The 13,244-nt window shown below is 37.2% G+C and overlaps 1 protein-coding gene across 2 annotated transcripts in view; it reads left to right on the top strand.

Annotated features, from left to right (window-relative positions):
• COL5A2 (collagen type V alpha 2 chain) overlaps positions 1 to 13,244 on the top strand; it is a 98,229-nt gene that overhangs the window by 58,888 nt on the left and 26,097 nt on the right. For both annotated transcript variants that reach the window (XM_053983057.1, XM_053983056.1), the window contains exons 8-18: positions 261 to 338; positions 2,273 to 2,317; positions 2,826 to 2,879; positions 3,488 to 3,541; positions 4,991 to 5,044; positions 5,836 to 5,889; positions 6,601 to 6,654; positions 7,623 to 7,667; positions 8,618 to 8,671; positions 9,545 to 9,589; positions 11,907 to 11,960. In XM_053983057.1, coding sequence (XP_053839032.1) covers positions 261 to 338; positions 2,273 to 2,317; positions 2,826 to 2,879; positions 3,488 to 3,541; positions 4,991 to 5,044; positions 5,836 to 5,889; positions 6,601 to 6,654; positions 7,623 to 7,667; positions 8,618 to 8,671; positions 9,545 to 9,589; positions 11,907 to 11,960 — 591 coding nt within the window. The remainder of the gene's footprint in view (positions 1 to 260; positions 339 to 2,272; positions 2,318 to 2,825; positions 2,880 to 3,487; positions 3,542 to 4,990; positions 5,045 to 5,835; positions 5,890 to 6,600; positions 6,655 to 7,622; positions 7,668 to 8,617; positions 8,672 to 9,544; positions 9,590 to 11,906; positions 11,961 to 13,244) is intronic.

Raw genomic sequence — 13,244 nt, 5'->3', positions numbered from 1 at the left:
CCTCTTTTTTGGTCATTTTATACTCGTTTAGTATTAAAGTGGAAATAGAAAATAAGCATATAATGTGTTCACGTGGTCTTTGAAGCTTTAAACACCTCAAATTTACAGGAGAGACAAATTTTGGTTTAGTGTTTAAACCAAAGATTGAGCTGTTATCACTGCAAAAGCAAGGTAAATGATGAAGATGTGATTGCATGGATTTTTGCATTACAAACCATCACAATGACTTACAGCTAAAATCACCCATATTATTTTTCCAGCCCTTTTCAGCTCAGATGGCAGGACTGGATGAGAAGTCTGGACTTGGCAGTCAAATGGGACTGATGCCTGGTGCAGTGGTAAGACTACATTAGCCCTGTACTGTAAGAGGGGCTGGAAGTGGAATGCATGTCCAAAAACTCAAAAGGGAATTCATTCTCTACAGCTTTCTGTACCTCTTGAACCTGGATGTAAAGTATATTCTAGTAGAGTTTTGCACAGTACCTGGGGAAAAAAAGTGTTTTTCTGTTAAATGACAGCTTCTCCTCCCACTTCTATCCCTCTCTCCTTCTGAAATATAACAGCTACTAACAGTAATGTCCAGGAGGAAAAAGCATCCCCTCTTGAGTCACTGCAAAGTGACTGAAAGTTGTCAGGTATAACACAAAGCAGAATAAACAAATATGTAACTTCTTTTCACATGTGACATCAAATCAGGTTGGTTTTTTTTTTTTTTTAATAATTAAAAAAAATACTTTCAAAACCAGCTCTTAACTCAAATCTATGCTTTGCTGTTTCAAGACAGACTTCCTGTTTCTCCAGTGGGCCCAGTTTTTGCACTGGCATCCCTCACTATTTAGATATGCTCTTTACTTTGAGTGCACTAGAGACTTAATGGTAACACTGAAATTTTCTGCTGTCTGTGAGAGCTGTTTCACCACCCTCAGTTATCTCTTCTGAAACTCTTGGGGTTGTTTCTTAATAATACTTCTCTTCACATTTTATATCTTGGAAATATTGTTACCCTCTTTGCTGATATTTTTAACATCCATTCTGAAAGCAACCATCCTTTAGTGATTGTATTGCCCATGAATTTGTCCACCTGAATCTTATCCAAGTCCCTACTAGTAGCCTTCATAATCAGTTCCAATGCCATATGAAAGGTTCTAAAGATAACTTGATACTTTGCCTTAGTATTAACTTTTTCAGTGGTTTCTTCAAAGAACTTTTTGATGAATATCTCTCTACAGTAAATTTGCTTTCTGAACATAAAATAATTTGTTCCACAAGTTTGTCCCACTTTGTTGCTTTCATTGTTTTGCTTAATCCTTTCACTCAGTTTTTCTCAAGTTGTTGCATCTCTTGTACCATCTCTTATCATTCTCAAATATGATTAAATTTAATGTTAATATATCTATGGCCTTACACAAGGTCTGCTAAAGTCAGTTGGCACTCGCTCTTTCTCATGTTATGTGACATTCTTTTTTCCTCTCTTGTTAACTGGGTAACTGACAGCTGAAAGAATGTTTTGTTTCTAATGTTCATTAGCTTTTTTTAAATGGCCCATTGCTAACTCTTCTACATTTGCTTTTTAAAAATTAGTAAAAAATTTTAAAAGACATAAGTCTCAAATTTCTGTCAAAATGAATGGTTGTCTGTTATAGATATTTTTTGTATTCCTAGAGCCAAGATAATTACTTTCAAATAAGGTAATATTTCATGTTAAAAGTTATAATTAGGTTTGAGATTGTTCCTAAAAGTCCCATGGCACTTTCTAAGGGACAATCTGAGTTTTTTGTAACTAACCACAATGATTTGGAAAGCTTTTTTGGTGGTTTGTATGATACATTTAAACACGTCCTTTCATTACTGCTTTTCAGCTTGACTGAGAACAAGAAGATTAATTTATTTTGTCATTGATTCCATTATGAGATTCATTTGAGTAATGACATTCCCTTCAAGTGAAGACTGTTCCCCTCAACTCTTATTTTGTTACTACATTTTTTTCATGGAGCTAGACAGACAGTTTGGTTATTGTGATTCCAGAGACTGTGAGGTTGAAAGAAGCAGCCAAGTCTATATTTTCAGCTGCTAATGAAATTACACTTCTGTGGCTTTTGGACTTTGAAGATTTCATTCAACATCTGTGTTTCATAACACCAGTTTTCTGAGTGGAAACCTTTCAGACTGTAGAAATGCTGGTGGACACTATCAGGCCATTTTGCCCTTGGTAGGGTGAATCTTACTTGGGAAAGGTTGTTTTCCAGTGTGTAACAAGTTGTGTATTCAACAGGGTCCAGTGGGTCCAAGAGGTCCTCAGGGTCTCCAAGGAAAACAAGTGAGTGCACCTGAGGGGATTAAATTGGCCAGAGATGAAGGCAGAGCTCGTGGTGAAAGGGGTTTGTGCACCTCTGGGGCAGTGTCCATCCTCAGTGACTTGTGGCTGAGTGCACTTTCATCCAGAAGGGAATTTAAACAAGGGCTCTGCTCCAGATGGACTCTATACACAGGAATTGGCTCCAAAAGCACAGTTTATTAGATCTTTAACAGGGTTTTAACCCAACATGTTTTTTAAAGAGTGAGCAGCAATGAAAATGGAGACTGTTCTTGTTTTGGTATTGGCATGGTGTTAAGTTTCCAGTGGCGTTTGTGTATGGCACAGGATTTATCTACAGCTTGAGGGCTTTTAGTATCCAACTTTCACTCCTATGGAAATGTGAACTGGTTCTAAATTAGAATCCAGACTCTCAGCCATAGGCTGTGATTTTCCTGGTCATGAATTTTAAATTATGTCCTTATAATTGCTTTTGGAATTTGTAACTGTATTAATATTTGGTTAATTTTAGGGTGGTGCTGGTCCCACAGGCCCACCTGGTGAACCTGGAGATCCAGGACCTATGGTAAGACCAATAAATGTAAACATTTCTACAACACAATTGCAAATATGCTATACTTCTTAATTTCAGAACAGAATTTTTGTCATGTTGTTTCAGCTGAAACTATTAAGTAACTTCAGTGAAGAGTTGTGGTGTTCAAAGCATATTGTCATGAATCAGTGAATTTGAGTTGTTTTAAATGTGAATAGCAATGATTATATTAGAAACAATCATTCTTACTTTTCCAGCACAGGCCTGAAAATGGTTAGACACTGGTAAAACCATACCTGATAGTGTAACTTACACAAAGGATGATGAGAATACTTTTTTTGAGGCAACAAAATGATTCAAAAGTAAAAGCAAGAGCCAGAGATTTGAAGCAAACAGCAACTGTGATTTTTAATGTTTTGGGTTTTTTTTCCTACATAATCCATCCTGTATTTTCTTATAGTACAATGGTTTTCTAGGGTCAGGATGGTTAGAAAGAGCACCTCAAAACTGAGCAAATGTGCTTAGGCATAAAATCTTCCTTTTTCTACATCTGTTTTTGTAAAACCAGACTTTGAAATGGAGTAAATAGATATTTAAGTGATGGCTAAACTGACTTCTCAACAAATATATTAATTTCTTAGGGGCCAGTTGGTTCTCGTGGACCAGAGGGACCTCCAGGCAAACCTGGTGAAGATGTAAGTTTGTTATTCTTTGTATCTTGTTTTATTTTTAATAAAAGAAACATTGGCATCTGTGGAGCAGTGACTAACCAGCAGATGTGCCTGTTGTAACTACTATTGTCTGCTTTCCTTTGTAATTGTACTCATTAAATCCAGCATCACAACTGTGAATCTTGGCAACCATTTCTCAACCCCTCCTTTCTTTTCCTTACGTGTCATCATCATATCTAAAGTCTAGCGCCATCGCTATTTCTTGCCTCAGTAAGTTCTTAACTGAGATAATCTTCCTTGAAATCAAACATAAAAATAAATCACAGGGAGTTACTTGGAGGCATCTCCTCTCTTTTTGGTTTGCATATTGTGTTAGAAGAGCTGTAATGGCAGCATACACGTGTCTGGATAAGATTTTAGTATTTAATTTTTTAAAAAATGATAATTGATTGTGTTCCTAACTGATTTTTTCTTTGTCCATGTATGCATACATATATATGTAAAATGTATGTTTTATATATATTATGTGGGTGTACATGTACTGCTGAACAGTAGCCCAAGACCTTACTGGTGCATGTATATTGTTTGCAAATCACACTAAATCCATCTGAACTGTAAGTTTTAACTTGGAAATTAGTTACAAGACTGCAGATGCCATTTTAGTATAGAAATTAATTGTGTAACAGCTACCTTCCCATTAAACTGTACAAGGATTTTTAAGAATCCTTGGCAACAGTTAACTCTCAGTGCAGGGAAGTCAAATCTTGACACTGCTCTAAGAACTTCCCCCATTTCCTTTGTTTGGGTGTCTTTAATTGCATTTGTGAAGCACTTTGCCTTCTCTCTGACCTGAAATTATTTTTCTGAAGCCTTTCATATTCCTGCATTCTGGTGTCCTGAGTGTATTTGAACTGACTGATGCATGTAAAGGAATATTTGGCTGTGACTCTGAAGGGCTTTGATTAATCTTCAAAATATACTTATTTTGTTTCACCATATTGTTTTTCCTATTACAATACAAAGAAAATAGTCACTGTCCTAGAATTAAATTATACATGTATTAAAACATTTAAACAGAAGGAGAGTCACAAGCTACAATGCACGTAGTTTTTAATTGCTGTTCCAGTGGGAAATAACAGCAATTTGATGCTCTGAGTGAAGATGACAGAAGGTTGACTCATGAATTCCCAGGAAAACCATGTGGCAGAACCATCTCCTGATGACTGGGGTACATTGTGTGCCCAGCCATCAGTTTTCCCAGTTCTTGATTAAAAACCAAGTGAGTTAATGTGTCTAATGCACATTTGCTAGGCACATATGCAGTTGATTTATGTCACTGACAGTGTTACAGCAAAGAGAGGTTGCATAATACTGATGTGAATGTCCTCATTTGTTTGAGTGGAAGAATGATACAAAAAATCTATTTTCAAATCTCCTGTTTTAATGTGTTCCTTTTTTTTCCTCTTCCCTTAGGGTGAACCTGGTAGACCAGGACAATCCGGTGAGCCTGGATTTCCAGGATCTCCAGTAAGAGCATGATTATTTAAATTCTAGCAAAATAATTGTATGTCATCATATGATACTGGTTTCTTATTTCTTCATCCTGATGTAACTCATCAGTATTGCTTTTAATTATGAGTGCAAAGTTCTGCCATTCAGTATCTGAAGTCCTTGTCTTAGTTCACTCCTAGGCTCCAGGTCAGTGCTTTGTTGCTGAGAGGATAACTGTTGTTATCTGAGATTTCAGTTCTAATTCATATTGCCAATATTCTGATACAAGGCACTTATCTGCCTTCTGTTAGCCTTTCCAGAGAAACTTGGAAGGAAGCTAAGTGCAAGAGAGCTTTGGTTTAATTGCTAAATGTGTTTTGGTAGCAGTTGTTTATCATGTTTCTGGACTGACATATTCTGAAAAAAAGAGGTACAGTTTGCAGGTCTGAGTTTCTAGTTCATTTTAAGTGTTAGCTCTGAATTTTGATCTCAGCTTAATTAATGTTTGTCCATATTAACCCTCAAAACTTGACCTGCCACTCATCTTATTTCATTACTTTTGCTGAAATTTGAACTTTGATCACACAACAATTCAAATGATAAAGCTTTTAATGTCAGTGAAAATGTGACTAATGCTGAGAATAAAACTTCAAGGCTGTATCATCTGTGAGCTGCTCAAATGCTGTTCCTCACTATGATGAAGGTGAAGGAGTGTTACCAATATTAGTATTGCTACTGCCCTTATCCCTGTTAGTACCATGATTGCTGGGTTTATCTGCAGAATTAGGATTATATTTGTTTTTTTTTTTTTTCCTTTTCCTACCTAGGGCCCTCGAGGCTTTCCTGGTGCTCCTGGTCTCCCAGGTCTCAAGGGTCACCGGGTAAGAGACAAGGTTTTCCCTCTGATATAGATGATATTTCCTGGCAGTTTCAGAATTAAGATTTTTCTTTGTATCTGTGCAGAATTTGCCTACACTACAGATGATGCAGCTGTAGCAGAAATACTGGCATTTGAGAGAAAGAGGGCCTTGCAGAAAATCAGTGCTATTCTCCACTAAGCTGACCTTTGTATTACATGCTCCAGTGCTTTTTTACTCTATTCAAATGTTCTGGGAATCTGGAAGGAGCTTGCATGAGCCCTGCCAAGCTTCAGGAGGCGCAAACCTGACTGTTCTCTCACTTTGTTGGCAAATCATGCACTAGGGTGGGGAACTTGAGAGGTGGATATGTTTGCAACATGAATTGATTGCAAATTACCAAGTTTTCAGGCCAAATTTTACTTCAGGGAGGAATAAATTGGTTCCCTATGGCTCAGAGCCTCCTCCTTGTTGTTTTAGGATTTTTTAAAGAAACTTTTTTGTTTTAAAAAGAAACCAAATCCAGGGAAATGTACCTTGTACAAATGGTTTCCATTTAGGAAATGTTTGAAAACTTTATTCCATCTGTTTTTTTTTCTTCTTTATTTTTTTCTTTTCTTACTCTTACCACCTCAGATCCATTCTTAATACTTTAATATCACGTTGCTTTAACAATAATACTAGAAGTGCTCTCTGTCTGTACATATATAAATACAATTTCTTTATAACTTACAGGGATTGAAAGGACTTGATGGTCCAAAAGGTGAAATTGGAGCAGCTGGAGCAAAGGTATTTTTATGGCCAAAACAAATAAATGATGAAGCATGTTTTGTGTTATACCAAAATCCTGAAAGGTGTGAGATCTTTTGAACACAGCTTTGTACCTTCTCTGACCTTTATATGGGGGAGAGAATTCAAAAGTGCCAGTCCCAGCTGCAGCTGGGGCTGCTTTAGGCCTGTAAGGGAACACTGGGTGAGCTGAGTGCTCCATTTGTGACCTGTATGTAATACTGAAGACAGCAGTCTGTTAACAAAGGGCCCATGCACATCTTGCAGTTCTCCACTTGGACAGCTCATGGTTCTTGTTGGCTCTATGGGACCAAGTTGAACATTTTGTAATATAATCAAATAAAGCAATGCATAACTAAAACCTGACTCTCCTCTTTCAAATTGTGATAGATTGGCTTAAAAGAAACAGGCATTGGAGAGGGGATGTATTGTAATCAAACTGACTATTTTATTAGTTTATTCTCAGAATTTTTGATCTCCATTGGCACTGTAGCACTCTTACAACTTCAGATCAAAGCAGTAGTAACACAGGATAGCGAGCTGGAGTCAGTCCTTTCAAGATAAGGTAAAAGAAGTTTTAAAGAGTATAGAACACTTTTTTCAGGCTTTTCCACTTTAATCAGTGCTGATGCTGAAGCATTTTTGGCCTGGCATAGGTGATAATTGAATGTGGGAGAGAACTATTCCTTTAGATTAAAAACATAGTAAATGAAGTGAATCTTCCAAGATCTAAATTTAAGATTGCCTACCACTTTCTGTGGCAGCAACAACAGCAGCAGTTTTGGCAGAGAACACATAAACATGACATTTTCATCAGCGTGGGGAGCAGTGTCCTTGCCATGTGTGATGCACACAGGTACCTCTGCAAATCTGCCCCTGAGGTCCAAAATAAGCACAGAGGACAGGTGTGAGATGTGACTCAATTTTCCTTTCACACATTTCTCTAATAATTTCATTTCCTTTTCTAGGGAGAGTCCGGACCGACCGGAGCCATGGGTCCAACAGGTCCTCTAGTGAGTGTCACATTCATTGGGTGTTGCAGAAGTGATTGCAAGTACTACTGTCAGTGGGAATTTCAGGGGTTTAATATCTGCATTTGAGTTCATGGAGCTGAACTTTCTCTTCATGAAGGCTTGTTTTCTGTTAGTCTGACAGTGAATTTGGCCCACTGCAAGCTGCTCCTCCCCTCCATTCACACACATAGGTAATAATGATAAATCAGAAGGCTCAGCAGAGACTTGGCTGTAGCTATGGTGATGGTTACCCAACTCACGTAAGTGTAGGGTGATGGTGTTTTCTTTTTTACATGTTGATGCCTCATATGGAGTGATTTCAACATGAGAAAAACTGGCTTGGCTTGCTCTGAGGTAGAACTGGAGTAATTTAGATCAGGAATGAACTGGCTAAGAAAACCATGGTTTTGGAGGTTACGGTGAGGATAAGTATGCATGACCTGGAAGTGAAATGGAGAAACTTTTTTTTAGAATAATTTTCATTCACATGTGGTTTTGGACAACTGAATATGCATGAGTAGTGTTACATGACAAAAATTGACTCTCAGCAGAGCTCCTGGAAGTAAAGCCTCTTTCTGATATCAGATAATGGCATCTCTCTGTGAAGCCCTATGTTGTGTGTAGAATGTAATATCCCTGAAGTGGAATCTAATTTGTGAATGAGATTTAGTGAAAGAAGTTGCATTATTGTCACACGTAAGTATATAAAAACATTTATTCTAATTTGTTTAAAACTGGAAATATTGTTGGAATGGAAAAACAGAAATTAGAGTTTATTAAATTTCCACTGGGCAAGCCTGTGAAGCTGTAAGGATTTTTATGAGCTTCTACTTCTTTTCTGCTATAGGACAAGATAAGTTACTCCTGCAGGAGTGGAAAAAAACCAGCCCTTTTTTTTTATTCTGGCATGATGACCTCCTGAATAATGCACTTTTTGTTCTTTCTTCAAGGGACCTAGGGGAATGCCAGGAGAAAGAGGACGGATTGGACCACAGGGTGCCCCTGTAAGTAGAATCTTCCTTCTCTCTTGTAGTTCTTCTCTTGTTAACTTAAATTTAAATCCCTGAGCCTGAAAGTGTTAGTCCATGTGACTTGCTAGTCACTTCTGTTGTGAGTTTTGCTATAGCTTAAGAAAGTTAGGGCTGAGCAGTTCTGTGGGGTGATGTCTGTACTATAAATTTTAAAAGTTAAAAACAGTTGTAAAATGAGAGTGGTAACTGTATGTTAACTTCTCATAGCAGAGCTGCCCATGAATCCAAATACCCTCACAGCATGATTTTTGGGATATAAAAATGTCTTCTATGTTTCTGTTGGATTTCTTGTGAGAGATTCTTTTCAGCAAAAATTACTGAACAGGAAATAATGTTTCAATTTTGTCTGGAAAAAGGTTTAAAATGAAGGTTAAGATTAAATCTTTCAATTCAGATTTCAATTTAGATGAAATCTAAAAATTTAATTTCAGATAGTAAGGCTATCTTCTTAAAAATATTTTGATTTTCAGCAAAAAGAGGGATTATCCTTGACATGAGATCATATTTGAATTAGAACTTTCATCCTGCTGCTTTTACATCCAGTGTCAAGCATTGTTTTTCTGGCATTTCTTCCCATGATTTTTCTATGATCCACTTGTGTCATGTGCCCCATACAATGACACTCTCAAAATACTGTCCTTTCTGAAAATAGAGAAATCCATTAACTCAAATGGGAGCATAATTTCTTCCAGAAGGTTTCCATGACAGTATTTGGAGGAAAGTGTAATCCAGCATTTCTTCAATCACTTTAATATATACAGTTTTATCACAAATGCTGACAATAAATAATTAAAAAAATAGGTAAAGTTCTTACAAATACTCTGTGTTTTCTATTTTTGTGTCTAGGGTGGACGTGGCCAGCATGGTATGCCTGGGAAGCCAGGCCCAATGGTGAGTGATTGGTTCTCAATCAACCACTTTTTCACTCTATATTTCCACTTGCCTTTTGACACTACCAAAAAAAAGAAAAAAAAAAAAGGTTGGCAATTGCTGGTATCAGTTAAGTGTATCTGGAATTAATTATCTGAGAATGATTCCTAGTTCTACTCATTTTAGTTTTAGTGCTGCCCTCTGCAAAATTTTCCTCTGTAGTTTACTTTGTCTAAAGGTTTTAATTTGCAGAGGAGTCGGCCATAGCCTCTCCTGGGGAGGTGATGCTTTGCTGCTCGTATGGAGTCCATATGGTAGGGGGCAAAGTGCCACAAGTGCATGCACTGCAATCTAAAGCAGTTCATAATTGCATGTTATCTTCCTTCACATGCAAAGCTGGCAAATGAGGCTGGTGTCAGTAAGAAGAAAGGCACTCACTGATAGCACTACTTGCTCCCTGCAATTATTCTATTACCAAATGTGTAAAAGAGCCTTTTAATTAAGGACAGTCACTTTTTGAACTGAAGGACAGAGGCTTGTGTCTGAATGTCTGCCAAGCTGAGAAAGCCTGGCTTGCAGGGCTGTTAAGTTCTCCCACCATGGCAGCAGGGCTGCAGAGAAAGACATGACTGTTTACACCCAGAGTGTCAGTGTAGCAAAGGATGTTGGTTTTGATCCTACAGTCCAATCTCACACTGCATTTGCAAAATACATTTGTGTGAATTCACATGAGTCAGGGATTATTCCTGCACATACAGTTAATTTCGTGTTGCTTTTGCATGTGAAAACTGGTGATGTTTTTGTACTATTTGTGCAAGGCCAACTTCCACTTTAAAAATGTGGTATTTATGTTTGTTTTTTTTTGAAAACATCACTTGTAGGATATGGATAATGGCTTCTACCCATTGATGTAGTCAGCCTTTACCATTTTATGATGTTCAGCTTAGAAAAAACCAAACACAAAAGCCAACAACCAAACCAAACATCCCAAAAGCACTGCACCAAAAATAGCCCTAAAATTCTAAACCACACCTGCTTGCAGTTAGAATTTCATTTTGTGCATACTCTTTATTTACTTGTGACGAAGTTCTGAGAAAAAATAATTTACCTGTATCATCTTAATGAACAGACTGTTCTATTAAACACTTCATTAAGAAACAATTAACTGTAATAGAAGCTCAAAAGAGGAGTGTGAGTGCCTAAAAGCTACAGAACTCAATTATTTAGTGTATTATGAAGGAAAGGTAAGTTGTTAGAAGAAACTTTCAAACAAAGAAAATATTTTTTTTCTGTATTTAAAACATACTATAAAGTTAAAAGGAGCTGAGTGGCAAGCTGTGAGGTTTTACATGAAGCTTGTGATTTTTCTTTGGGATAAAATGTGAGCTCAGCTTCACTGGACATGATAAGTGGTTGGCTAATATTTCTGGAAAATCCCATGAAGTGTCACAAGGGAGATACTTGTCCTTAATGCACGTGTTTCTCACTGGACAAAGCATTAATGAAATGTGCTGTTATTTGGGTCAGTGCAGTGGTACAGCATAATCCTGGAACTCTTCCTGCAACAAGAGAGGGATTTGGCAGACATTATTTGTGATCCAATAAACTGGGACATAGGTTTTCAAAAATATACTTGGTGAGCTGTTGCATGAGTTCTGTAGAAATCCAGTGCAAGGTCATGGCAGAAATGTTGTCTGTAATTAATGCTAAGTGGGACAGACTGTTCTGATTAAGTTTGTCAGGAGAGCTTTATTACATAGAACATTTTTTCTCAACATGAATCATATTTTACAAAAAGACAGAAAATCAGGAAAAGATAAAGAGGAATTATCTGGTAACAGTGTTGCAGTGAGTATTAATAACCACTGTGTGCCGCCATCCCAAGCCTTTGGAATAGAAAGTTCTCTTGAATGTCTTGTACAGCATAAAAGACATTATGGAAATGGAAACATCTTTGTCTCTCTAGTCCTGAAATTTTGATACAAGATCTGTGTTTTACAGCTTGCAAATTAATTTGCCTGTGAGTTTAGGAATCTTAATTCCCATAATTATTCACTGTGAATTGTGTACATTGCAATTCGGGCATTAATAGCTGAATCAAGAGCTGTAGCTTTGCTGAAGTCAGAAAACACATTATTAAAGAACTGCACCACAATTCCATAAAATGTATATGTATCACTTAAAAACCTGGTATTTATAGTTATTTTGGTTTTGTTATAAGCAAATGTTTTATGACTAAAAAATACAGGTAATTCTAGACCCACATTTACCCAGTGATGAGATACTAATCTGTGTGATCTAGACCACTAAATTACAGTTTTGTGTCTGTCTTTTATAGGGCCCACTTGGTATAACTGGATCTCCAGGTTTTCCTGGTATTCCTGGCATAAAGGTAAAAAAAAATAATGAAAGTGTCTTTTTAAAATGTTTAACAACACACAACTAAAAATGTATACTACACTACACAGAGCCCAGGCTGACGTGTGTACAGATCCCCAGGAGCTGCTGTGAAATCGCTCTTAGTCAAGACCTTCAGAAAGAAGATAAAACCCAAAGCTAAATGGAGCAATTGCAATTCACCACTGTTAAGATACTTTGCTTTCCCTTTTGCTCATGTCAGGGGGTGATTATAAGATCACTGCCATGCTGTGCTTCAGGAATTTTGTCCAGAATATTCAAAGAGTAGCAGATACATTGCTAGAAGTGCGGTTGTGAGGGCAAGTCAAAGACAACATGGAGGGAGGACCTTCCAGTGCTGAAACTTCTAGTTTTGGCCAAGAAAACTTTTTGGGATGAACTAGACTGGTAAGGGGGAAATGCCTGAACCCCAACAGAGATGTGTGGTTCATCACAAGAGAGAAAATTACAGTTACTACCTTTTGTGGCTTGGAGTGATTGGGCTGTGAAATGGAAAGATTTCCTTTGCTGTAGCACTGTCTTTGTGGCACTTTCCCCTCTTGCTTTGCAAGAAAGTGCTCTTTTTTATTTTTTTGCTTCTTAGCCTTGAGCCAATGTCTTTAGAGATAGGAGATAGAAAAGTCAACTCATACAGCTTCCTTACAGTTCTTATACATGCCCTGCATCCAGTTGCTCCTCTTCATCCCTTTACACTCCTAAATCATGATAAGAAAATGTTATACAAGAAGAAACCCTCAATTGGTCAGGTAGCCAAGATCAGCAGATGTTTTTGTGTTGTTGTGAAGCTGGCAAGATTCATGACACTGTTTGGAAACAAGTCTTAATAACAGTATCAACTTAATCATAGAGTCATAGAATAGCAGGTTACAAGGGGACCTCTAGGATCATCTGCTCCAACTTTTCTTGGAAAAAGCAGTCTAGACAAGAGGAGTGTACAGTTGAATGATAGCCCTTGTAGTGCATGTCACAAAATGTTTTAGTATGGCTCAGCATGATTTTACCTAAGGAAATGTCACATGATGAATCAGAGCTTTAAAAGGAGAAGCTACCTTCCAGTTTGATCATCAAATAATGTAAAATTGGAAGAGTTGAACTCATAAAAGCTCAGCGGATTATACAATGAAGATGTGGACTTGTTTTATGAAGATGTGATATTAACAGGCATCAATTCCAAAAGGCATATTTCCTATATAAAATTAAAATTCAAAGAAGATGCTGGGAGGATTTTTTTATCATCCAGTCTAATGTTACAGGGATT

The sequence above is a fragment of the Vidua macroura genome, chromosome 7, assembly GCF_024509145.1.
Source record: "Vidua macroura isolate BioBank_ID:100142 chromosome 7, ASM2450914v1, whole genome shotgun sequence".
In the NCBI taxonomy this organism is placed as follows: domain Eukaryota; kingdom Metazoa; phylum Chordata; class Aves; order Passeriformes; family Viduidae; genus Vidua; species Vidua macroura.
This window is presented reverse-complemented; position numbering and strand designations above follow the sequence as displayed.